Source organism: Mobula hypostoma, chromosome 14, assembly GCF_963921235.1.
Source record: "Mobula hypostoma chromosome 14, sMobHyp1.1, whole genome shotgun sequence".
In the NCBI taxonomy this organism is placed as follows: Eukaryota; Metazoa; Chordata; class Chondrichthyes; order Myliobatiformes; family Myliobatidae; genus Mobula; species Mobula hypostoma.
The window spans coordinates 43,580,843-43,608,253 of NC_086110.1; the positions used below are offsets into that span (position 1 = coordinate 43,580,843).

Sequence of the window (27,411 nt, forward strand, 5' to 3'; positions counted from 1 at the left end):
TAACTATTGGTTCTTTTCATGTTATAGTTCATGTCCAAGTATAGCCAAATGAAACAGCATTACTCCGGGGCCAAGGTGTCAACAGCCACACCTAGCACAAGGAAAATACAGTCACATAAAAAAAATGGCCTAAGATCCTGAGTCCATGAATGTTGCAGCAATCTGCAAAAGGACACAATATGACTTGTCATCTGCTGAGAAAACACTGGGGGCAGTGCTGTCTCCAGCTTGGATGCTGTGCCACATCACCTCCGGTGGAGCGCACCAACTCCACCCCTCTCCTGGGCAACAGTAAACAGGCAACACCGCAGCTTGGGGCCTAGTCCTCACTACAACTGAGGTCATACAGCTCCCCTGCCATCCGCCCCTGCCTCCCGCCAATAAATTAGTGAGTCAGACTTGCAGCATTCCACATTAACAATTTCAAACAGTGTCTTACGATCACAAGAAAAGCGACTTAAGATAATCACTTGCAGTTAGGCTGCGCCCTGACATCTCCAACACCTCTCTGATGCAGGTGGCAGCACGATCCGCACCAAGTCCAGCTCCTTCGGTTTCTCCACCAACGGGCATCTCACTGATGGGGTAGATCTACAGTACTTTTAAGTTCAGCATGGTCTTAAGATTATAAAAAAATACTTTTTAAAAGGACGATAACACTGTGGAAGCCGCTGCTATCAAACATGCATTGCCGTCTTATTAGAAAGGTCATATCTTTTGGTTTGCATCAGGAGCTAAAAGTGAAAGGTTACTCAAAACAGAAGTTTAAATTATAATTGTCGAATTATAAGTGGCTTTAGACTGTCAGTTTTTCTTTTGCTCTAGTACATCTCAGCCATTACTTTTTGGAGTATGTGTTTAATGTTACCTCTTAACTGCATCCTTTGTAATGGACCTAATGTTCAAGATTCAATGTGCAGTTGTGTGTGCTGTTGTAAGTCACTACCTACGCTCCTTATCACATTTGGAGATAGGATAAGGTGTTAACAGTTTGAATCCAGCTCAGCCTAATGGGTGAAAGTCCTTTGGCTGATTGTAAAGATCATAATCTGACCCGAGGTTCATGAACTTCAGTTCAGATCCCAATATGCATAGGTCCATAAACAAAAGACCCAAATTTGGTAATAACTTGTGTAACTTCTAATTTATGAAGCAGCTGCTCATGATAAGTTATCAAAGAATACTGATTCACATTGAAGACTTGAAGAGTTAATTTTATTATGAAGCACCTCTTCTGAAGGACCTGGTGGAGCAGACTCGATGGGCCAAATAGCCTAATTCTGTTCCTGTGTCTTATGGTCTATATTTTATAATTTATAAACAATTTGAGTTTTACTTGAGTATTCAATGTATTTATTCCGATTTATACCGAAAGCCAAAATGAAAATACTTGATATTCTGGAAGGTCAAATCAAATTGCTATCACTTCAGGCCTTTCCTTATGGACAATAAAATTCTCAATTCTTTGGTCGGCAGCTACACTATTAATTCAGAAGATGATCAGCCTAAATCCTGGATTTGGAAAGTATGGTTTGGCTGGGTTCTGATAATGGTGAACCATGAGTTTAATTTCTTTGATGTCTGTAGTTCCAGACACAATTGCCTTGGACACACTGAGCCTGGAAGTAGGTGTGCCCAATGTTAAAAAGCAACATCTCTTTGCACTTTTGATTATTAATGATATTACATCAACCATATTGACCAAACTCTCAATAAATCTCAATCTAGTAAATTCTTGGTGTGGCCAAATTGCTGGTCATAATGGAAAATCAAAATGTATAGGATTTCTAGATGAGCATCCTGGAGTTCCCTACTCTCCCAGCACTGTGGCAAACAAATTGTATGCACAGCATTAACTTTCAAAACTGTATAAGGTCAATCATTACATGTCAAAGAAGGCAGTTAATGACTCAGTGTGTTGTCCCTTCCATGAGCTGGTTCTACTCGGGAATCGTTGGTGTGCATATCAATACTCTGTTGAATCACCAGGGCCATGCTTAGAGTGGCTGGCTCCATCATGGCTAGAAATGTCATTTATTCCAACTACAGATCTGTGCCTGTTACTGTAAAATGATGAATAAGAGTGCTTAAAGGAAGAGAATAAATACTCAGCATCCGTCTGCTTCATTTTTGCTATCAGTACAGGAGGGGCTGTCTAGTTAGGATAGTGTTACACAGTAATACTGCATATTCTCTGCAAAGGCTGAGAAATTCTGTCTTGTAGCACTGCTTTTGATTTTTTCTGGTTTTTATAAAAAACCTGATAACTTTGTACATCACTGGTACACTTAGAGATTTTTCATCGGCTCCTCTTTCCTTATGAGTGGACAATGATAAAGGTTACTGCCCTATACAAGCACTCAAATGTTTGTACGTTTGTGGTCTGAGAGTATCTCTGAATATTGAAGCAGGTGTTAACTGGAAGATTGTGGCCTGTTTCAGTGATACCTACAGACCCCTGATTCTGTCTGTTTGCCAGAGAGTCTGCCATCTGTTGTCTTTCAGGTAGATTATACCTTTTAAAAAGTTAATTGTTATTTTGTAGCCTGGGGAAAAGTACACACTCAGGACAACAAGTACTTTTTCGGGTTTTAATTCCTTTATCTGTTTTAGATGTTTAAGTGCCAGAAGAGGGTCGCAAAACAAAACGAACGGATTTACAACCAGCTCTTGCAGTTACAATCTCAGTTTAACTTTCGATCCATACCCTTGTGTATGGACAGAATTGCGTATGCAGCATAAAAAATACCAGAACTATACAGTGTCCTCGGCTACAGTTCCATTCATGAATTCAGAATCCTATTAGAACTAATTTGATCTATTGTCATGCATTTGAATTTACCTGGAAGAACGAACTTTATTTGCAGAATATATCCTAAACCTAGGAACATAAGAAGTCACAATGATATGGATACAATTCTTCTCCAGTAGGCTGTGGCACAAGGGTTTAACAGGATTTAACAAATTTATTTATTTGCTTGGCATAATAAACATTGATAAGTACAGAGAAGAAATGGGAAAGCTGTCAAAATAGGAGATGCAGAAGGAGAAGAAACTGAACATTAAGTCAAAAAGGAAACAGTAGAGAAAAGAAGTGGTGCTAGATGTAAACAAGCACAGGGAGTTCAACATTTATAACAGAAGTTTGATATCAAAGAAATGGGAGAGGTAACCAGAAGCTTAAGCAATGAACAGAGGTTAAGCAGAATTTTCAAAGGGAGGTATGAGTATACTACTGAAATCAAGGTATTTAGGGTGAAAATTCGAGAATGAGCCTTTACAGTCAGTGATGGAATGAAGGCCGGAGAATTGGGGTTTGGGAAGTTGGTGACAACACAGCGTGAATTAAATTCCAGGATTAAGAATTTAAAGTTGAAGAAAGAAGTGAATTAGATCCATTTACTTGTCAGCCAGAGGAGGGCCAAGGCATAAATTTAGAGCGATTAAGTCAAAGAGGGAGAGATATAGACTGGAAGTTTAAGTCTCTTTGTCTACTTTTTTAACTATGTAATCTGCAGAAGTGGACAAGATACTGCCATGCACTTCCAAAGGTCTGAGTTGTTAGTAGACCTTGGAATGTATTCTCATATCAGTGGTATAGGTATTACAAGCTGAGATATTTTCTATCCTTTAAGGTATCAAAAATCTCCAAATAGTCAAATAAGTGTTTCTTTTTTTGTTTCAGGCCGATGTGCAGCCTATTTTCCCCAGCGCACATCAGGTTTTCTGTCATTGAGTTTGCTCTGTTGTTTAAGCAGGATGGTTTCCTGAAGACCAAAACCCTGAAGCAATGCAACACAAAAGTTAAAGTATGATTGAGACTGAGTGAATAATCCAGTCTCTGTGTGCATCCATGAAAATATTAGCTTAGTTATGCAAACGGAGTTGAAGTATTCCTTTTAATCTTCAAAATAACCTTGTATGCCAGAGGGTTCAATATTTTTCAGAACTTTGATATGCAAAAAACTGATAAGTATAATCAGCACCGTGAGAGAACTGAAGCGGCCTTCGAGACCATCTTGTATCTTGGGCCGTTGAGCCTGATCTTTTGGCCTGTACAGGAAAACTGTTAGAACAAAGTAATCCTTATCAGAAAAGAATTTGATATACTTATATCATGTGATTATCTTCTGTGTAAACGTATCTTTTTGGCAGTTTTTGTTAGGCTGTTTCTCATCCGCAAAAAATTTACTTCAAAATAAATATCTAGCATTAAGGATAAAAGTAATTATTGTTCATTGTAAACATGTTTACCGATTGAATAGTTAGTTGAGGCTTGTACGCAGATGAAAGTAACAAAGGAGTAATCTGAAAAATAGTTTGAATACAATTTACTCAAAATGTATATCTTTGTTTATGTAGCAAAGTTAAAAGAATTGACAGGCACTCAAAAGGGTAAAGAAGAATCTTATCATATAGTTGACTTCAGCACAATTGTTCTTTCAGCTTCTGTTTTCTTCAGATGTTTTATAATAATGGTTCTTTCAATTAGACTTGGAGAATCTGTCTAGCAAGCCGCTTATAATTGGAGAGGTCTTGACTCAGTCTTGGTTGTATTTCTAAACAACCAAAGCTGCACACCTGGAAACATATGGACCTTTTAATGAAAATATGAAATATTCTAATTGCAGCCAAGGGAGGGAAATATTTCCAGTCTCACATGGGTTGCATCCAGGTACATCTGTTTTCACTGTGAAAGCTACTACTCTTGAATTCCTGATGGAAATGACAAAAAGAACTGTACCATAGTTTGACTATTTGCAAATAAATTATTGTTACATTTTCTAATCATTAATCGATGTATTAATATTCATTAGCTGTCTTTTGAACTTCTGTTTCCAAGATTCATTACGTAGATTAAAGACGATGGGAACAGCAGTAGTAAAGGAGGCATTTAATGATAAATGCAAAGTTCTTCACTGTAATATTATTCTATTGAAGTGCTTTTTTAAATAATTTAGCAATCTACTAAATTAAAGACTAGAGAAACCACTTTAATGAAAATGTGCTCTCATAAAATTAAATGCAGTGCTATTTTAACAGTTCAGATATTACCTTCACAGAATGAATTATTGATCTGCATTATTCACGAAAACTGCATACTCTTTTCCCTTTGATTCACAAAAACAAATTATCTTGAATAGATCTGTATGATATGACTCATGCTTGAATTGTTCTACCTTGAAAGAAAGCTCCAGGATAGTCTAATGAGTGGATAGCTCAATGATAATGGAGCACTGATTGAAAAATATGCACCATGCAAAGAAGCAAGACAGCTGTGCGTTCTTGTTGGATAACTGGGATTCAGGCCATTGTACAACCTGACTTCTTTAAATGGCTAAGTGGTATTATAAATGGGTGTTAATATGAAAATTTAATTGGGATTCAGACAGCCAAGAATGGGGTTCTTTAAGTATGCATGCACAGAGCTCTGCTTTTCACTGATTAGAAAGCAGTATGTACCAGAAATATATAACTCAGTGCTCCCAGTTTACATCACTGTCAAAGAAAGTAGCTCTCTCATAAACTAACTGTGCTGTATATTTCTTAGGAAGATCGTCCCTTAATTGTATTTGGTGAAATTTTTAATTGACAGCTACAGACAGTTTTTGTTAAGTTCAATTGGACTTCAACCACTAATTACTGCAACACACATCAAAGTTGCTGGTGAACGCAGCAGGCCAAGCAGCATCTATAGGAAGAGGCGCAGTCGACGTTTCAGGCCGAGACCCTTCGTCAGGACTAATTACTGCATTACCCACAAACAACAGTAATTTCACTTTCTCCAGTACTTTTTCTTTTTAACAAGCCTGATCTATATTAGAAACTTTAATCACCTTGTATGTTTTGCAGAAGAACAATTCAAAATCATCCTCAGAAAGCAGTGAGATAACTAGGGAAATACAATAACCACATTTCCCACACTGGTTGAGGTTACATTGTCTTTTCACATCATTTAACTGCAACAGGTTAGGTAATTATTTAAAATGCTACTGATTTAATAATTTAACCGCTGCGTTCTATTATTAAATTGCACCTGTATAGTAAAATGTAATCATACAAAAGATATTTTAAATTTTGGTATCCTGAAGCAAAGGTGCTTTTGGGACACTTTTAAGGTTATTCCTCTAATTCCTGTACTGCTCTTTTTTTAAAAAAAATGTTGAGATTGTTCATTAATTTATAATCAGAAGGAATATAAGTAGGTTGTCTTCAGGAGATTAATTCCCGTATTTACAGTGCCATGCAAAAGTTTGGGCACCCCTGGTCAAAATTTCTGTTACTGTGAATAGTTAAGTGAGTAGAAGATGAACTGATCTCCAAAAGTCATAAAGTTAAAGATGAAACATTCTTTTCAATATTTTAAGCAAGATTAGTGTATTATTTTTGTTTCGTACAATTTTGGAGTGGGGAAGAAAGGAAAGGAGCACCATGCAAAAGTCTGGGCACCCCAAGAGATTTGAGCTCTCAGATAACTTTTACCAGGGTCTCAGACCTTAATTAGCTTGTTAGGACCATGGCTTGTTGGCTTGTTCACAGTCATCGGTCGGAAGGCCAGGTGATGCAAATTTCAAAGCTTTATAAACACCCTGACTCTTCAAACCTTGTCCCAACAATCAGCAGCCACCTAGCACTCTGAAAATTAAAATAAATGATGCCCACAAAGCAGGAGAAGGCTATAAGAAGATAGCAAAGTGTTTTCAGGTAGCCGTTTCCTCAGTTCGTAATGTAATTAAGAAATGGCAGTTAACAGGAATGGTGGAGCTCAAGTTGAGGTCTGGAAGACCAAGAAAACTTTCCAAGAGAACTGCTCGTAGGATTGCTGGAAAGGCAAATCAAAACCCCCGTTTGACTGCAAAAGACCTTCAGGAAGATTTAGCGGACTCTGGAGTGGTGGTGCACTGTTCTACTGTGGAGCGACATCTGCACAAATATGACCTTCATGGAAGAGTCATCAGAAGAAAAGCTTTCCTGTGTCCTCACCACAAAATTCAGCATCAGAAGTTTACAAAGGAACATCTAAACAAGGCTGATGCATTCTGGAAACAAGTCTTGTAGACTGAAGAAGTTAAAATAGGACTTTTTGGCCGCAATGAGCAAAGGTATGTTTGGAGAAAAAAGGGTGCAGAATTTCATGAAAAGAACACCTCTCCAACTGATAAGCACGGGGGTGGATCGATCATGCTTTGGGCTTGTGTTGCAGCCAGTGGTACAGGGAACGATTCACTGACAGAGGGAAGAATGAATTCAGTTAAATACCAGCAAATTCTGGAAGCAAACACTATACTGTCTGTTTAAAAAAAAAAGCAAGCTGAAGTTGAAAAGAGGATGGCTTCTACAACAGGATAATGATCCTAAACACACCTCAGAATCCACAGTGAACTTCCTCAAGAGGTGCAAGCTGAAGGTTTTGCCATGGCCCTCACAGTCCCCTGACCTAAACATCATCGAGAATCTGTGGATAGACCTCAAAACAGCAGTGCATGCAAGATGGCCCAAGAATCTTACGGAACTTGAAGCCTTTTGCAAGGAAGAATGGGCAAAGATTCCCCCAAACAAGAATTGAAAGACTCAGCTGGCTACAGAAAGCGTTTACAAGCTGTGATATTTGCCAAAGGGGGTGTTACTAAGTACTGACCACGCAGGGTGCCCAAACTTTTGCTTCGGGCCCTTTTCCTTTTTTGTTATTCTGAAACTGTAAAAGATGGAAATAAAAAAGTAATCTTGCTTAAAATATTAAAGAAATGTGTCATCTTTAACTTTATGCCTTTTGGAAATCAGGTTATCTTTTACCTGCTTATCTATTCACAGTAACAGAAATTTTGACTGGGGTGCCCAAACTTTTGCATGCCGCTGTATGTGTTGACATGTACAACTCAAATCAAAATCGATCACAAATGTAACATGAGAAGTCGAGTGGTCTGTTGTGTCTGTGCCAATTCATTAAAGGACTCGTTCAACAAGCTCCACTGCCTCTCACTCCCTGTAGTCCAATTATAACTTCCTTTTCAAATGTATATCCAATTGCTTTTTAAAAGATACTCTTGCTTTTACATATACTATATCCAGCAATGCATTCCAAATCATTATATCTTGTTGGGCATCCTGCCTCCTCTCCTTTCCTCCCTAACTCTTTTATAAATTATCTGAAGTCTATGTCCGCCTGGTTACTGACCCTGCAGCTTTTAGAAATAGCTTATTTGTTTTATCAAAATTCTCCGTAATTCTGAATAAAGTAATTGACTCTTTTAGCCTTCTCTGCTTTAACAACTTTTGTGTCTCCACATAAACAAAGTCCCTCATCCCTGGCATCATTCTAGTAAATTTCATCTGTATTTTGTTATTAGAAGTCAATTTGAACTTCCAGTCTTTATTTTTGTGAGTTCAGTGTCAAGTATAGAATAAATTTTAAGATCCTAGCACAATACTGGTTAGTTGGCGGTTAATGTTAGCTTTTACCCAAACTGATTTTTTTCCAGCAAAGGAACTGAGTTTGTTTGATTCTACATAACTGCTCCTATATTCCACAAAGCAGTAATGCTTCCTGTTTAAGACACAAGGTGTGCTGACTTATAGAATTTGGTTTCTAGTTATTGGTATGAGAATACTTTGCACTAAAATCTCATTTCTTCTATAGAGCGTCTGTAAAAGGGAACACATGTATCAGATAACTTTTCTTCTACTGTTTTCTGAGTTACTGATTTTAGCTACTGTCGTCTAGGAATAACAAAATAAACTCATAACACTGCGAACATTACACTATTCTTTGCTAGAATTGACTAACTGTATATTTTTAGTGTGTTCATGGGTAGTGTATGAAATTAGGGACTATTAACTGCCTAACAGTACTTTCTGAACTTACATGACAATAATCCAGTGTTACTCAATCCTTCGTGCTTTGTCGAACCTGGTGATATACAAAATTAGTTGCTATATCTTATCTGCATAATAAGAGTCAGTGCATGTCAAAAGTAATCCAAAGATTATGAAATGCTTTGGGCTATTCTGAAAGTTTGTAAAATGAAATATATGTGTAATGTAATTTTTTTCTTTTCAAATATTAAGGTGTTGAATGGGTGAAGTTGAGATGAAAAATTTGGATTAAAAATTGTATCTTTTATCCATAATTACACATTTGCTTCAATCTTGATAATTATTTGGAAGTGAGTCCCAACTACTCAGTGTAAAATTTACATATGCTGGAAATTTTCATTGCTGAGCGAGCATCTGCTTTTGCTCCATTCACAAATATTAATCTGTCATGACTTAAACTAGGTTGTGAAATATGCAAGCATATAGGTCATTCTGAACATTTTTTCTGAACAAGCATGATAAACTCCAAACCAATGGGCCAGGATGTTACCGTTGTTTTCCATTATTGTACAAACACATATGGCAATTGTTTGAGATTATTTTTTCTTTCCAATATATCGTGCTTGGCTGAGATTATTTTATATTCTTTCAACCACTGAAACAAAAATTATCCACTAGGTTCAAATTTGGATTGGAAACTCAGAAATTTGTAATCTTTTCCGCTCAGTCTGGAAAAAGAGAGAAGTAGGATCAGTTCCAATTTAATGGGATGTTATTCATTAGGGAATACCAAAATATCTGTGACCCAACCATATCACTTACTATCGTAACTGAGGGAACAGGTATGGTTGGTCAACTTTGAGCAAATAAATAAATTTCTATTTGTATTAAATTTGCGTTTCCTGTTATAATCAATTTGTTTTAAAAAAAACAATTTGCATGTTGGAAAAGCTCTCTAGGACATGTTCAAAGATGTTAAATATTCTATTCATTGAGCTCTACAGAAATTTTATTGAGTGATGAAATTCAATTATTTTTCACTTTGTCATTACTATTCCCTTCTTTTTTCCATAAGGTTCTGTCTGAATCATTATTTTTTCAATTGAAGCCCAAGGTCTGCTATCACAGTGAGCACTAGTCTGTGGTAGTACTTGTTGTTCTGATGCAGCAGGAGGGATAAATTATTTAGATTATTCAGATGTTTTTCGTTTATACATTGCCAGATGCATGGTATGTGTGGGACAGAAATCAGTGAAGTAATTCCTTTTCATTTCACGGTTGTTTTCATCAAGAGTGGGGGTTTAAGTAAGAGTCAGTCTGCAGAAATTAAAAGCTTCTCTTTTGGAGCTTTATCTTTTAGTTTTCATTATTATGAGCTTAAGAGTTATAAAAAAAAATCTATCTATTGGCCATAATCTCAATGTACCATGCTACTTTGTACTTCAAAACAAATGTTTTATATGTGAGGATTTCTTTATCACATTGCATGTTTTTACCTCATAATTATTGCACTGAAAGAGAATTGACTTAATTTATTCATTTGGCATTAATGTTGCAAAGGTTATTATAATATTTTGGTATATTTGAATCAGAAAAAAGGCATCTAAATCTGTGTTAATAACTATAGGCCAGGCAGCATCTGAAGAAAGAAGCAGAATTAAAGTTTTTATTTCCTGACCTTGTATGTAATAAATAGAAAAAGATACGAAGCAAGTTTAAGTGTCATGGCAGAATGTGCTGAGGTTCAGGAAGATCCGTTTAACTGATGGGTGTAAGAAAATATGAAATACGAGCAGGAATAGTCCATACAGCCTTTCAAGCCTATTCTTCCATTCATTAAGGTCATAGCTGATATTTCATGTCAGCCCCATATTCCTGCATCATTCCCCTCCCCCAAATCTCTTGATTCCCTTAATCTTCAAAAATCTGTCGACGTTTTGAATGAGACTTGGTGTCTACAGCCATCCAGGGTAGAGGATTCCAAAGGTTCATCACTGTCTGAGTGATGATTGTTTTTCATCATCTCAGTCCTAAAGTGCAGAAACTATGTCATCTGGCCCAAGACTCCAAGAAAAAGAAAGACCTTTTCAACATCTAGCCTGTTAATTTATTTGACTATTCTGTATGTTTCAAAAGAGGCATCTCAGAGCATACAGTCTCATTCTTCTCAATTTCTTGTGCATCAAACCATCCTTCATTGGAACAACACCAGGAAATCTTCTCTGCCTTCTCTTTCTCGAATTAAGAGACCAAAACTGCACACAATGTACTAGGTTTGGATTTGCCAAGACCCTGGAAAATTGTAACAGACTATCATGCTCTGACACTCACACTCCCTTATACTAAAGACTAATGTACCATTTCCCTCTGAATTGTTTGCTGAACTTGCATGTTGGGATTTGCCAATATGTGCAAGCAATCTTGTCCCTTGAAACATGACCCATACTCGGTCTCTCACTATGCAAATATTCTGCTTTTCTGTTATGCTCAGGGGTTTTTTCAGTTGTTTGCCTTTTGATGCAAACTTAAGTTTTGTCAAAACCCTTTGTGCATCTGATTTTGTTTCGTACTTTTTTCATTATCAATAATGTTCTCCTTAACACTGTGCTTGGAGGGTTTGTTCAGGGTGACCAAAACCACAAGTTGATTTGGGCCTACACTCTGATTCAAATGGGAGGTGGTGGTGGTTATCAGTGGGGAGAGGATAGCAATATGGAGTGGACCAGGAAGTGCACGAGAGTCCCTGGATTAGGGAGATCAATGTGGTTAGGAATCCAGAGCTCAATAATGATTAGGTGGGGGAGAGTGTGGTAGAATTGAAAGGGGCTTTGGTGGAGCTTCCGTGAGCAGGATAATGGCATTGTAACCATGTTTGGTGCCATATGTGAAAATGCCTGGTTGAACTTCAGTATGGTGTAAAACAACACAGAAATGCTTTCATTGAGTTTGGGGCTTTTGAGGAAGATGAATGGTGGGGAAGGGTAAAAGAGATTTAAAAGAGCGACATCCAAATCATTTCCTGGCCAGTATAATCTTAGTGTTTCACCAAAGCTGTTAATGATTTTTTTCTCTCTATAAGAAAAGATTGATGATAAAATGTCATAGTAAGGTAATTTTGCTCTCTGCCTAGACTCTGACATCATGACTCATTGAATTAAAATATAGTTTATAAACCAAATTCAAAAATTGGCTTCCAAAACAAATAAAGCAAAGCTTCTAAAGAATAATAACCAGAAGAAGCTGCAGGAACTAATACAATTTCAGGATGTAACAATTGCTATGAGTTTGACAGCTGCACTGTGCACTTGATCCACATTGAATTGGAATTTGTAAAGACCATAAGACCATAAAGCAAAGGAGCAGAAGTCAGCCATTCGGCCCATCGAGTCTGCTCCACCATTCTATCATGAGCTGATCCAATCTCCCATTTAGTCCCACTCCCCACCTTCTCACCGTAACCTTTGATGCCCTGGCTACTCAGATACCTATCAATCTCTGCCTTAAGTACATGCAATGACTTGACCTCCACTGCTGCCCGTGGCAACAGATTCCACAGATTCACTACCCTCTGGCTGAAAAAATTTCTTTGCATCTCTGTTCTGAATGGGCGTCCTTCTATCCTTAAGTCATGCTCTCTCATACTAGACTCCCCCATCCTGGGAAACAACTTTGCCACATCCACTCTGTCCATGCCTTTTAACATTTGAAATGTTTCTATGAGGTCCCCCCTCATTCTTCTAAACTCCGAGGAGTTCAGTCCAAGAGCGGTCAAACGTTCCTCATATGTTAACCCTCTCATTCCCGGAATCATTCTAGTGAATACTCTCTGAACCCTCTCCAACATCAGTACATCCTTTCTTAAATAAGGAGCCCAAAACTGCACACAGTACTCCAAGTGAGGTCTTACCAATGCCTTAGAGAGCCTCAACATCATATCCCTGCTCCTATACTATTTCCTATTGCTTTTTTTATTATTGGCTTTAGATTAACCAAAAATGTAATTTATATTTTCAATTGGAAACAATTTCAGTTAGTTTGTTTTTCCTTTGTAATGTTGTAGTCCCGTGTGTTGCAGGAGATTTTACCAAAATTTTTTGATATGCATTTCAAACCAACATGGAATAAGAGTGGGAAATACAACAGATGACCAGTAAATGCCTGGAACTAAACAATGAATGTGGTGGCGTGAAACGTCCCATCTGTCAGACAAGAAAGGAAAGCATATTTTTAAAGTGATCTCTGAATACATTTGTTTATAAGATCATAATTCTATCTCAAATTCTAGAAATCTGCAGCTTGTGTTTTTCTGCTTGAAGCCAATATTTTCTAAATCATTTGTTATCAATATGGTTTCATCAATACTTTTGAGCCATGCCACACAGTCATGGGCAGCAGTGTGTGGCATTACTCATAGTGGAGCTGTCAGCTGCATCTTTATAGATGCATTGTTTACTGTATTCTTGCAACAAAGATCCATTTTTTGTTCTTTGTAGCACTCTCAATTTAAGGAGACATTGGTAAAGATCAAAACTATAAGTATTGATCAGAATCAGATTTAATATTACTGGCATATGTCATGAAATTTGTCTTTGTGGCAGCAGTACAATAATAGAAATTAATAGAAAACAAACATGAATTGCAGCAAATATTTAATACATTAGGTAGTTAAATGAGTAGTGCAAAAATAGAAATAAAATGTAGTGAGGTAGTGTTGATGGGTTCAATGTCCGTTCAGAAATCGGATGGCAGAGGGGAGGAAGCTGTTTCTGAATCATTGAATGTGTGCCTTTGGGCTCCTGTACCTCCTCCCTGATGGAAGCCATGAGAACAAGGCATGACATGGGTGATGGGAGTCCTTAATGACGGATGCTGCCTTTTTGAGGCATCACTCCTTGAAAATGTCCTGGTTACTATGGAGGCTAGTGCCCATGATGGAGCTGACTAAATTTACAATTCTCTGCAGTTTATTTCAATCCTGTGCAGTCCTCCAACCACCACCCCCCCCCAACCCCTCTCCATACCAGATACCAGATGGTGATGCAGCCAGTTAAAATGCTCTCCATGGTACATCTGTCGAAATGAGCAAGTGTCTTTGGCGACATACTAGATTTCAAGCTCCTAATGAAATATAGCCACTATCATAACTGTAGAGTGGAAAAATATTTGTATCTTGGATCATATGTAAAGTACAATTGAATTGAATACACTGCAGTACAAATTTTATTCTACTTTATGTAACATCTCAATCTCATTTAATGTAGAATTCAGTTTTCGCTTGTAATTTCATACATACTGCTTACCGTAGAAAAGAGAATAGGCTGAACATGCTGAAAGGGAATAGATTGGCTTTGCCCTCTTGCTTTCTGGGTTAAAGGAATAATTGCTGGTGTGCTGAAATTTTTATAAAAAGTGTTGCAGTAATATGTTTATCAAAGAGTTTGCCCACTGTTTTTATCTTTCCTACAAGTTTTCTGCCCCCTCTTGGCTCTAGATGCCCAGCAACAACAAGAAATTTAATTGATATTGGTCTTCAGACAATCATTTGTATCTGAAATTTATTGTCGGTTAACTGAAATAAGTGTTATGCAATTGAACATAGATTCAGCCTACAGTAAAGTTCTGCGCAGTACAAAGTTCTCCAATTGGTCCTATCTCTAACTGGTGTCTTGGAAATATGATCCTAATGTCCATTAGGATTTTCATCTGTGCAAGAAATGCAGTCATGGGGTGAAATTCACTCCAGTGACAACAGCAATATTGAAACTTTTTGCCTTAGACATGATTTTTCAACGTCATTGGTTGAATGTGATGGTAGTTCTTGATTATACAAGGAATAAACAAATTTTGAAAATGGTGTCTCCCCGAAATCAACTGTATTTTCTTGCCAGACCACTCAAAAGCATATTGCAGCTTTAGTCTACAGATTGTGCTCATGCAATATTGAGCTGCCTTAGTCTTTTCTGAAGAAGCAGAAACACTTTAACAGATGCTGCCAAAGATGTTCTTGCTGTGTTTAAGATTTGCATAAAATAATGCTGTATGAGCTCTTTGCTTGCATATTTCAAAATATAATTACAAGCTTAGACCTGAATGTCATTTTTCTCTTCTGTATTTTCATAATCATTTACATCAAATTTGTTTTCTTAATTACCTTTCAGCCTTTACTAAATGCTAGGTTAAATGAATCTAAAGCTGCAACTCCAGTTACAAGGTCCAACAGATTAACAAATGTTATCAGCTCCATACGTTGAGATGGTTGGCTTTATGCTAGTAAACTAACATTTAGGTAGAATGTAGCAGAATATAATGTGCATCTTTTTTTTAAACAGTAGTTCTGCTTATGCAAGAGAGATGTCTTTTGTGCATCTGCAGAACTTCTGCAATATCAGGTGGCACTTTAATTCATTGATGATCATACAAAAATTAAAATGCTTTTGACTTTTAAATGCAAGATAATTGATATATAGGATGCAGCAAAACAAATAGAAAGATAGTCATAGACAGGCTAGATTCTTACTGAATGTCAGCAAGGCCGAGGAGCTGATTATTGACTTCAGGAGGAGGAAACCAGAGGTCCATGAGTCAGTCCTCATCAGAGGTTGAGAGGGTCAGCAACTTTAAATTCCTTGGTGTTATTAATTTGGTGGACCTGTCGCAGGGAAGCAGCATCCATCATCAGAGACCCCTACTACCAAGGTTGTGCTCTCTTCCCGCTGATGCCATTGGGAAGAAGGTACAGGAGCCTCAAGACTCACACCATCCGATTCAGGAACAGTTACTGCCCCTCAACCTTCAGGCTCTTGAACTGAAGGGGATAACTTCACTCAACTTCACTTGTACCATCATTGAAAAGCTCCCACCACCAATGGACTAACTTTCAAAGGAGTCTTCATCTCATATTCTCGAATTTTTTTATTATTATTATTATTATTTCTTTCTTTTTGTATTTGCACAGTTTGTTGTCTCTTACACATTGGTTAAACACCCAAGTTGGTGTGCTCTTTCATTGATCCTGTTATGGTTATTATTCTATGGATTTATTGAGTATGCTTGCAAGAAAATGAATCTCAGCATTGTATATGCTGATGTGTGTACTTTGATAATAAATTTACTTTGAACTTTGATCTGAAAATTTCTTCTACTTCAGAACCAAGATCACCCTGATCTCAATGGTACAAGTTGCTGCACAACCGAAGTTGTTACTGGTGCAAGACTGTAATCTACTCACATTTGCTGTATCTCCCAGTGGCCTGTGTTCCTCAAACCTAGAATGCGCATTGTACTAGTCCCTTTTGACATACTGCGGGTACAATGATATCCCTTGCTTACCACCATTCCCAGCTCCCCTCCTCACTTGAATTCTCTCCTGCTCTGTCTCATTGTTTCTGGGTAGGGGTTCATGTAGGCTAACCTAAGACATTACAAAAATAAACATTGGTTGTAAGAATTATCTTAAGTGTATCTTTTATCTTACTGTATCATGGTAATAGATGTCAGCTGGTGACCAGGTCAAAGAGAATGTTGTGATCACAGTGAAACATTGCTGATGACCCTTCCTGGCAGATTGTGGATTTCATCTAGTGGTTTTAATGAAACCTTTGTCCTTGAGGCCCATATTAAACTCTTTGTTATCCTTGTCAACCCTTACTAATGTCTATCGATGCACTATAGAAAGCCATCCTATCTGGATGTATCAGGATTTGATATGGCACCTGCTCTGACTGTGGCTACAAGAAACTGCAATGGACTGTGGAAACAGCCCAGCACATCACAGAAACCAACCTCCCTTCAAGAAACAGCCCAGCACATCACAGAAACCAACCTCCCTTCAAGAAACAGCCCAGCACATCACAGAAGCCAGCCTCCCTTCCATGCACTCTGTACCACCAGTCTCCAGGACTGCTTCTACCCTGCTGTTATAAAATAGTTACCTAGTACAATAAGATGGACTCCTGGCATCACACTCCTTCCTTGTTATGAGAATAACATATTGTCTACCTGTGCTACACTTCTTCTGTAGCCGTGCACTTTATTCTGCATTCCATTATTGTTTTACGTTGTGCAACCTTAATGCACTGTGTAATGATTTGATTTGTAGGACCAGTATGTGAGGCAAGCTTTTCACTGTATCTTGGTATATGTGACAGTAATAACCTAATTCCAATTCCACTTATGAAGATCTCCCTGTCCTAGGCAGAGGCTGCTTCTTATTCCCTTCATTGCCGACCGGGAAAGGTGAAGTAGATTTGAGGCAAATAACCTGGTTTAGAATGTTGACTTTGTGTGTGTCTGGTGGAGTTGAGCTGTAGTAGTGGAAAAGGAAATGGAATGATGATAGTGTAGGACAGCCTCTACCCCACTGTTATAGGACTAATGAATAATTTCCTATTACAATAAGATGGAGTTTTGAGCTTGCATTCTATCTTGTTATGATCTAGTACCTTATTGTTTACCTGCACTGGACATCCTCTGCAGCTGTTACACTTTATTCTGCATTCCTTGTTTTACCTTGTTCTGTCTCGATGCACTGTATAATGATTTGATCTACATGACCAATATGTAAGACAAGCTTTTCATTGTATCTCAGTCCATTAGACAATAAACCAGTTCTAATTCCAATGTGTGCAGTCACATCTCTGTATATGTATGAGGGAGAGAGAGAACAGTATTTTTACTAGTCTAGTGTTTACCTCGATGTTCAAAGCATGCCTAGATGTTTCATGAGATTTTTTTTTAAATGCAGTTGCTGAAAATCTAAAATAACAGAAAGTACTGGAAATATTCGGCAAGTCAGCCAGCATCTTTGGAATAAAAAATAAAATGAACACTGCTGCTCAGAACCCATTAATGAGAACATTATGATGAAGGGTCTGCTCTCTAACCTGGACTCTTTCTGTTTTTAGTCATATGAGATAATGCAATCTCTTCCAGTATTGCTCTGTTGAACTGGGATTTTCACTCCTGGTGGAAATCACAAGAAACACACTGCTCTTCAAATGTCAGGTCTCCTGAACCCTCGGCTCTGTGAACTTCCACTGTGTTTCTCTCCCTTTCGCTGGGACGTCACTTTGAGAGAATCTCCCTCCTCCTCTCCCGCACAGTTGCTGTAGGGTGCTGCTGCTATGGGGAGTGTGCCTTCTGAGGACAGATTTGTTTATTGCATTGCAAGTTATTTCTAGTCGTGCTGATGGGTGAAGTTCTATTGAAGCACGTGATCTTGGGAGTAAATTATCATAGCATCTTTTCTAATGTTTTTTGGCTAATTTCATAATTTATTTGCAGGAAATCCAATTACACTATATATGGGTTGTTTTTAGTGTGCTACTGAAGGGTAAATCCAATTTACTTTATTCATTAATGCCAGTATTTGTTATCTGCTGGACAGAAGAGACAATCAAATTGGTAGATACTTGAAAGAACCTGGTGGATTTTTTTATGACAATCTAGTAGTTTCATGTTTATGGTTAGTAACAATTTAAAATTTCAACTTTACTTAATTTAATTCAATATTGCTATGATTTGTAACTTCCAAACAAACTATTTCAAAGGAATACATGGGAGTCTGGAATGTGAGTCTAATGATGATCTCTGCATTACCGATCCAGAAGACCAGTTTGTTGTTTCAATAATTCGACCACTGCTTATCATGGTCTCTGGGGTACCTTTAAGGGTACTCTTAAAAACTCTTATTTTTGGAAAATTATTAGACTGACATTGTTTTGGAGCTTCCAAGAGAAGTAGCTGTGATGAATTGAATTGCTTTCTGTATCTATCATTTGAGTGAGATACTTCAGAACGTTAACAAAAATGGTACGTGAGGGGCGGAATGAAGACTGGTTTGTGGAAAAGTTCATAGTAGCTTTAACAGCAGTAAAGTCTTGAAAATCAAATGAAACAGTGAATTCGGCAAAACAAAAAAATACAAGCTTGAGGAACTCAGTAGGTGAGGCAACATCTGTTTAGGCAGAGGGATGATCAGCCTTTAGGGATGACACCCTGAAGGGTTTGAGCTGAGGGGTTAGGATTGATGATTTGGTCAGTCTCTAGTTGAGCTTGAAGAAGGCAAGCATTGCAATGGCAGTTAAATAAAAAATGGACAAGCCCTGGATGAACCAGCAGATGCTTTGACCATCAAAACCTTTACAAAAGTCCCACAGCCCCAAATGACACTGTGATTTCAGTCCCTGAGGTCCGTGTGAGAGCATCCTTTAAGAGGCTGAATCCATAGTAAGCATCTAGCCCAGACAATGTTCCTGACCGAGTATAGATGGAACTGAAATACTTCCAGTTAATCCCAAAGGCAAAAGAGAGAAACTTGTGGATAAACTTGGAAACTTGGCTCCCTTTGTAAAGTCAGAAATAACTAGCCTGGGCATTATCCTTAATTCAGATTTGAATTTTAAATCCCACATAAAACAGAGCCTCATTTCTATACTTAAGAAATATTGCAAAGGTATGTCTATTTCTGTCATGTAATGAAGTTGGAAAACTAATTCATGCCTTTACTGAAGCACCTTCAATTACTCCAAAAGACTGAGGTTTGGTAAAAATACTGAAAGGCTTTTATTCGCTGTACAATACGACCTCCACAGTGAGTGTCTGCCCCTGGACTGAGGGGGAGGGGCAAGACGAACACTTTTATACAGGACTCTGTGGGAGGAGCCACAGGGGCAGTCAGCAGAGGGGTGTGTCCAGACAAGTAACCAAGTTACAACATATATACATGGTTTACCACATTCATCCCTCCTTTTTTAAAAAAGAGTCCCGTGGGGTGAAGTGACTGACAATATTTACAAGAAGTATATTTACAGGTTAAGTCTATCAGGCGGTCGAGTCCGTCGCTGTGATCTACGTAGCACCGGCGGTGATTGCACCGGCGATGGCGGTTGTGCTGGCTCCGGCCTGACTTCAGGTGCCAGCACGTTAGGCGTCGGTAATCCCTCGTGCGTGTGCGTCACACCCGGAATGGGAGTGTGGTGTGGTGTCTGTATAGGGTTTGGGATGCACGGTGCCTTGTAGGTACATACATTGGTGGGGACGGGGTCAATAGTCACCACGGAGTGTTCAGGGTAGGGGCCTGGAGCTCCTGCGGGCGCCAGGTCGCGGATGGAGACCGTGTCCTCTCGCCCATCAGGTAAAACCACGTAGGCATACTGGGGGTTCGCATGAAGTAAGTGAACCCTCTCGACTATCGGGGAGTATTTATTGCTCCTCGCATGTTTCCAGAGCAGCACTGGCCCCGGGGACGTCAGCCAAGATGGTAGGGTGGTTCCAGTGGCCGATTTTCTGGGAAAAGAAAAGAGCCGCTCATGAGGGGTGGCATTGGTGGCTGTGCATAACAGGGAGCGGATGGAGTGGAGTGCCTCGGGAAGGACCTCCTGCCAGCGGGAGACCGGCAGTCCCTTTGACCTGAGGGCTAAGAGTGTGGCTTTCCACACCGTGCCATCTCCTTCTCCACCTGTCCATTCCCCCGGGGATTATAGCTCGTGGTCCTACTGGTTGCAATTCCCCTAGCCAGTAGATATTGGCGCAGCTCGTCACTCATAAACGAGGACCCTCTGTCACTGTGGATATAGCATGGGTATCCGAACAGAGTGAAGAGCTTGCACAGAGCTTTTATAACTGACGTGGTAGTGGTGTCGGGGCAGGGGATAGCGAAGGGGAACCGCGAGTACTCGTCAATTACATTAAGAAAATACACATTGCGGTCGGTGGAGGGAAGGGGGCCCTTAAAGTCAACACTCAGTCGCTCAAAGGGGCGGGTGGCCTTGATGAGTGATGCCTTTTCGGCTCGGTAGAAGTGCGGTTTGCACTCTGCGCAGACTTGGCAGTCCCTGGTCATCATCCTGATCTCCTCAAGGGAGTAAGGCAGGTTCCGGGTTTTCACGAAGTGGAAAAGCTGGGTGACTCCCGGGTGGCAAAGGTCTACATGTAGGGCATATAGCCGGTCGATCTGCGTGCTGGCGCATGTTCCCCGGGATAGGGCATCGGAGGGCTCGTTGAGCTTCCCAGGCCTGTACATGATGTCATAGTTGTAGGTGGAGAGTTCGATTCTCCACCTCAGAATTTTATCATTCTGATTTTGCCCCGCTGCTGATTATTAAACATGAATGTGACTGAGCGCTGGTCAGTTAGCAGGGTGAACCTTTTGCTGGCAAGATAGTGCCTCCAGTGCCTAATAGCTTCCACTATGGCCTGGGCCTCTTTCTCTACTGCAGAGTGCCAAATTTCAGGGCCTTGAAGGGTACGGGAGAAGAACGCCACTGGTCTTCCTGCCTGGTTGAGGGTAGCAGCCAGCGCAAAGTCAGAGGCGTCACTCTCCACTTGGAAGGAAATGGCCTCATCCACCGCATGCATTGCTGCTTTGGCAATGTCCCCTTTTATGCGGTTGAAGGCCGCGTGGGCCTCGTCAGAGAGGGGGAATGTGGTGGACTTGACCAGGGGCGGGCCTTGTCTGCAGAGTTAGAGACCCATTGGGCGTAATATGGAAAGAAGCCCAGGCACCTTTTGAGGGTTGTGAGGGTATTGGGAAGAGGGAGTTCCAACAAGGGGCGCATATGGTCGGGGTCAGGGCCAATGACTCCATTCTCCACAACACACCCAAGGATAGCAAGTTGGGTGGTCCCAAATACACACTTGTCCTTGTTATAGGTGAGGTTGAAAGATTTGGCCGCTTGGAGAAATTTTTGGAGGTTGTTGACGTGATCCTGCTGGTCGGGACCGCAGATGGTGATGTTATCCAGATATGGGAACGTGGCCTTCAGTTGGCACTAGTCCACCATCCGGTCCATTGCCCTCTGGAAGACAGATACACCATTCGTGACACCAAAGGGGACACGCAGGAAGTGATAAAGTCTGCCGTCCGCCTCGAAGGCAGTGTAAGGGCGGTCCTTCCGGTGGATGGGGAGCTGATGGTAAGTGGATTTTAGGTCTATGGTCGAGTACACCTTGTACTGTGCTATCTGATTGACCATATCCGCGATGCGGGGTAGAGGGTACCCGTCGAACTGCGTGAACCTATTGATGGTCTGGCTATAGTCCACGACCACCCTATTCTTCTCCCCGTTCCGAACAACCACCACATGCGCCCTCCAAGGACTTGTGCTTGCCTCAATGACCCCCTCCCTGAGCAGCCGCTGCACCTCCGACTTAATGAAAGCTCTGTCCCCCGCGCTGTACCTCCTGCTTTTAGTTGCCACAGGTTTACAGTCGGGGGTCAGGTTGGCGAACAGCGGTGGGGGAGGGATCCTGAGGGTGGAGAGACCGCAAGTGGTGTCGGTAGTGCGGCAGTTGGCATGATGTTGGGTGGGATGCGTGGGTCGGTGTGTGTGTGTGGTCAGTAGCGGGGTACGTGACGTATCTCTACAAAACTGAGGATTTCCGACAGTAATTGACGGAAGGGGCCCATCATACTTCATTGTCACGCTTTTCAGGTGGCTCTGGAAGTCCAACCCCAACAGCACAGGGGCACACAGTTGAGGCAAGACCAGTAAAGTAAAGTCCCGATATTCTGTGCCCTGCACCACTAGTGTCGCTACACAACCCCCCCGGATGTCTGTTGTATGCGACCCGGAGGCCATGGTGACCCTCTGACTTACCGGCCGTATCATGAGTCCACAATGCTGCACCGTGGCCGGGTGGATAAAACTCTCAGTGCTGCCTGTGTCAAGCAGGCAGCTTGTCCTGTGTCCCTCCACCAGGATGTCCATCATTGACCTTGCGAGCTGGTGGGGAGCGCTTTGGTCGAGGGTCACGGAAGCCAGGGTGGGGTCGCTGTCTTGGTCCGGCGTGGTGGGGTGCCCCGTGAGCACCCGTTGGTCGTAGACGGTGGGAGGTGGCGCCGACCAAGATGGCCACCCCCATGTCTTGCATGTGGTGGTGGCGTGCAGGGAAGATGGCGGCAGGCAAGATGGCGACCCCCATGTCTCGCACGCGACGCTGCTCAATCCCGCTCGCAGTTTGGACTTACAGACCTTGTGGAGTGGCCCTTCTTTCCGCAGCTGGAGCAGGTAGCTTGTCGGGCTGGGCAGCGTTTCCGGGGCTGCTTCTCCAGTCCGCAGAAGTAGCACTTCGCAGACTCACGACTGGCGGCAGCCGAGGTCGATTCGCCGGTGGGTTGCGGGGTCTGCGGCACCCACGAGGCCATCGGGGGATCGCGTGCCTGGAGAGCCTCGGAGTTATGCAGAGCGGCCTCCAATGTATCAGCCAGCTTGATCGCCGAACTTAGGGTAAGATCGGCTTTTTCCAGCAGCCGCTGGCGCACGTACACTGACCTGGTCCCCATGACGAAGGCGTCTCTCACTAGGAGTTCTACATGCTGTGCCGCCGTCAGCTCCTGGCAATTGCAGGCCCGCACGAGTGTCTGTAGGGCCCGAAAAACTCAGCATTCAATTCCCTGTTGCCGTGTGGCTAAGCGATGCCGAGCATAGACGCTGTTTATCGGCCGCAGGTATTGTCTTTTGAGTGCGTTCATCGCGCCGTCGTAGTTCGGCTGGTCTCTGATCAGCGAATAGGCCCGTGGACTGACCCTGGAGAGTAGAACTCTGCGCTTCGCTACGGGGTCGGTCGCTTTAATCTCCTCTAGATACGCTTCGAAGCAGGCCAGCCAGAGTTCAAAAGCGTTTCCAGCGTCAGGCATTTGCGGATGGAGGTCTAATTTTTCTGGTCTCAGGGCCTGTTCCATGTTTTAAAATGTACAGCGAATAAAATTGAAGCACCTTCAATTACTCCAAAAGACTGAGGTTTGGTAAAAATACTGAAAGGCTTTTATTCGCTGTACAATACGACCTCCACAGTGAGTGTCTGCCCCCGGACTGAGGGGGAGGGGCAAGACGAACACCTTTATACAGGACTCTGTGGGAGGAGCCACAGGGGCAGTCAGCAGAGGGGTGTGTCCAGACGGGTAACCGAGTTACAACATATATACATGGTTTACCACATTTACATCAAATAGACTGGATTATTCCAATGCACTTTTTATTGGCTTTCCAAAGCAATCTATTGACAAACTTCAACTCATTCAGAATGCCATTGCTAGACTTTTAACCAAAACCAGGATGAGGGAACATATCACTCCTGTACTAACTAATCTACATTGGCCTCCTATATCTTTTAGAATTGATTTTAAGCCTCTTGTTTTTGAAGTTCTTAATGTTCTGGGACCAGAATGCATCACAGAATCATTTTTGTTTTATAATCCTGCTTAAGCTCTCAATCTTCTGCCTCTGTTTTCTTAAATTCAAGCACTCTCTCTCAAAAGATAATTGGCAGGTCAGTTTTTTTTAGCTACACATCTAAACTGTGGGATACAATTCCTAAAATTATAAGGGGTGCAGACTCGGTTGACTCTTTTAAACACCAGCTCAAAATATATTTATTTAACCTTGCTTTTAACTAACATCTTTTTGTCTTTTATTTTTATTTTATTGTCATATTTGTACATTTATCCTATTGTAAACTACAAAGTTTGTACTTTGAACTACATTATTTGTATGAAAATGGCTCTATAAATTATAATAATTATTCAAAATTCTCAACATTTATAACCCTGGTCTCTCAGCTTTTCCACATCTTGCCTATTGCTGGTGTTTGTTGATTTAATAGACCTTCTCTGAACAATTTTTAACATTTGTATTCTTCCATGAATGAGGTGGCATAGTGCTTAGGATGTGGTATTTCCAGATCCCCATATAATTGAAGTATAATCTCAATACTTTTGTATTCAGTTCCTGAAATAAAAATTCTGCGTTTCCCTAAATATTTGCTGTACTGTACTTATACCTAGTCCCTTATAAATCATACACCATGTCACTCAGATTTCACTCTATCATGGGTACTCATTATTTAGATAAATACTTTTACTTCCCCTGACAAAATGGTAAACTTCACATTTCCTGAATTATATTTCATCTACAACAGATCTTTTCCCATGCCCTTTATCTATATCACTTTGCAACAACCTTGTGTCTTCCTGATTTATTTCTTACCTACCCTTGTCTCAATGAATTTAGAAGCCATACTTCCTTGTGGCACATTTTTCGTGATGCCTTGACATCCGGTAGCCATTTATGGATACTCGCTGTTTCTTAATAGCTAGGTAATCCTTCATCCATGTCAACTTGTTTTCTACTGCATGGTGACCTTCTATTTCCCCTATAACCTTTGATTTAGTACTTCATCAAATGTCTGGAAATAGGAGGAGAAGATGGCGGGGCGACGCAGCGCGCAGCTGCCACTCCGGTGATGAATATCTGTTACCTGTCAAGTAGGATGCCGTGCACAATCCTGATTTGATGGAGACAGGACATGAGAGCACGGAGGAACATCTGGAGATATTTCTGAATTGCCTTCTTTGCTGCCGCTGCTACTGTATGATCCAGAATTCCCGGAGGAGAAGGCCCCAAGTCCTGGGCTTTGCTTGTTGCTCGGCATCTGGGGTGGGTCAAAGCACTCGGCAGAGATGGTGCTCGGTGTCGGAGGGCTGGTCGGAGGCTCGAAATTTTCAGACGGACTCAGAGTCGGCTGTGGTCGGGTGCTTCCAATTCATCGGCAGTTGTCAGCACCTGGATGTTTATGGCAGAGAGAGTTTCTCCCTTTTGCTGACTGCTATCGGGACTATCGGGAGTCGATCGGAAATTTGAGACTTTTTTTTTACTGTGCCCATGGTCTGCTCTTTATCAAATGATGGTATCGCTTTGCACTGCTGTAACTATATGTTATAATTATGTGGTCAGTGTTAGTCTTTGGTTTGTCCTGTTTTATTTTTTTTGTGATATCACTCTGGAGGAACATTGTATCATTTCTTAATGCATGCATTTCTAAATGACAATAAACGAGGACTGAGTGTCGTCTAATCTAAAAATCTAACTATGGCACATGCACCTGTTCCCCTTTATCTAGAGCACATGCTACTATTTCAGAGAACTCCAGAAAGCTGCTTTCCTTTTACCATGTGAACTTTGCATGATTACCTTGAATGTTTATAATTGTCCTGATATATCATCATTAAGAAAAATAGTTGTAATATTTTCCATCTGATATATGTAAAGCTATTTGGCTGTTTCCTGTTTTTATTCTTTTTCTCATATTGAATGAAGGAACTATATTTACTATTTTCCAGTTTGAAAGAATTTTCCCAAATCAAGGGAATTTTATAAAATTAAAGCCAGGGCATCAACCATCTTACCAGCCTCTTTTTTTAAGACCCAAAATTTAAGTGTCTTTGGATTTGGGAACTCGCTTCCAAGAACTCCTACCATTAGCTCCGTATGACTTGCTTCTGATACGTAATCTTCCACATGTCCTCCCCAGCCCCTCCTCCTAATTTCTATTTACAATTATTGTTGGGATGTGATTTCCAAATATTTGTGAGCAGTGATGCAAACACCCATTTAACTTGGCAGCCATTGTATTATTTTCCATTATTAATTTCCTAGGTTCCCTCTAAGACTATCATTGGTTTGTAAAATACCTTTCTAAATATATGTTAAAAACTGCATTTTTGCATTTCTAGCTAGTTTTATCTAATTTTTGGTCGTTCTTTATTGACGTTCTGTCCAATCTTATAACTTGCCACTTGTCTTACTGCAATCATATGTTTTTAAATTTAATATTATTTCTGGTTCAGTTACCCAGGTCCTCCTCTTGTGCAATCTGAAAAATCCCTTTTATGTCTATGATTGTATAGTTAATGGCCCTTGTACAAGTTTAAAATATTGGTCCTTAACCAATTCTTCTCTGCCTCAAGTTGAATGTGAAACTGATCATCATATTGTGATTGCTACTCTGTAATGTTCATTCACTATGAAGTTGTAAATTAATCCTATCTCATTGCATAACTCTGGGGCTAGTATAACCTGTTCTCTGGCTTCTGAATGTGACTTTCTAAGAAAATGACTTGAAATCTACCTCTGGGTAACTGTTGTCCTTCTCTTCCTGCAATTCCCCGCCCCCCCCCCATGTAGATAAAAATACCCCATGATTATCACCATTACCTTTCTGGCAATTGCCTATTATTTCTTCTTTTATACCTCATCCTAAGTATATTTACCCTTGAGGTATCAGAACACCATTTCCATAATTAACACATTGTTTTTATTATTTTCATCCCTTTCTATACCACCTCTGCAGCCTAGTTTTCTGAAATTCTTATTTTTATTGTGTTGAGATCCCAAATCCAACCTTTCCTGGCTTCCTGTCCTTTTAAGATATCATATAACCTTCAATATTCAGGTCCAATCTACGACATTCCACAGCCACTTTTCTGTCATAGCTTTCAGATCATGTACTTTTCATTTGTTTGTGCTCTCAGTTCATCTGTTTTATTTTAAATGCTTTGTGTATTCGGATACAGAGATTTTAGTTTTGTCCTTTATTACTTTTGTAACCTCAAACCTTATCTGCTGATTTTCTCTTAGATTTGTACTCCTTATCCCTTCCTGTCACACTGTGTTTATCATTTCCAGTATTAATACCTTTCTCTCCAGCTGTGTCTCCACTCTTTTATTTACACCAATTTCACAACTTTGATACTTTATCCCCACTATTTTGCTAAGAGAAAGTTTAATAGCACTTTTCAGATGGAGGGAATATTTTGAG

At 40.4% G+C, this 27,411-nt stretch overlaps 1 protein-coding gene across 6 annotated transcripts in view; it reads left to right on the plus strand.

Annotated features, from left to right (window-relative positions):
- zfpm1 (zinc finger protein, FOG family member 1) overlaps window positions 1–27,411 on the plus strand; it is a 215,001-nt gene that overhangs the window by 89,633 nt on the left and 97,957 nt on the right. Inside the window, exon 1 of one of the 6 annotated variants that reach the window (XM_063067025.1) lies at window positions 15,961–16,530. The exons of the other annotated variants lie outside the window; for them this stretch is intronic. Coding sequence (XP_062923095.1) covers window positions 16,404–16,530 — 127 coding nt within the window. The 5' untranslated portion in view covers window positions 15,961–16,403. Of the gene's footprint in view, window positions 1–15,960; window positions 16,531–27,411 lie in introns of those variants that run through there. 6 annotated transcript variants of the gene reach the window in all.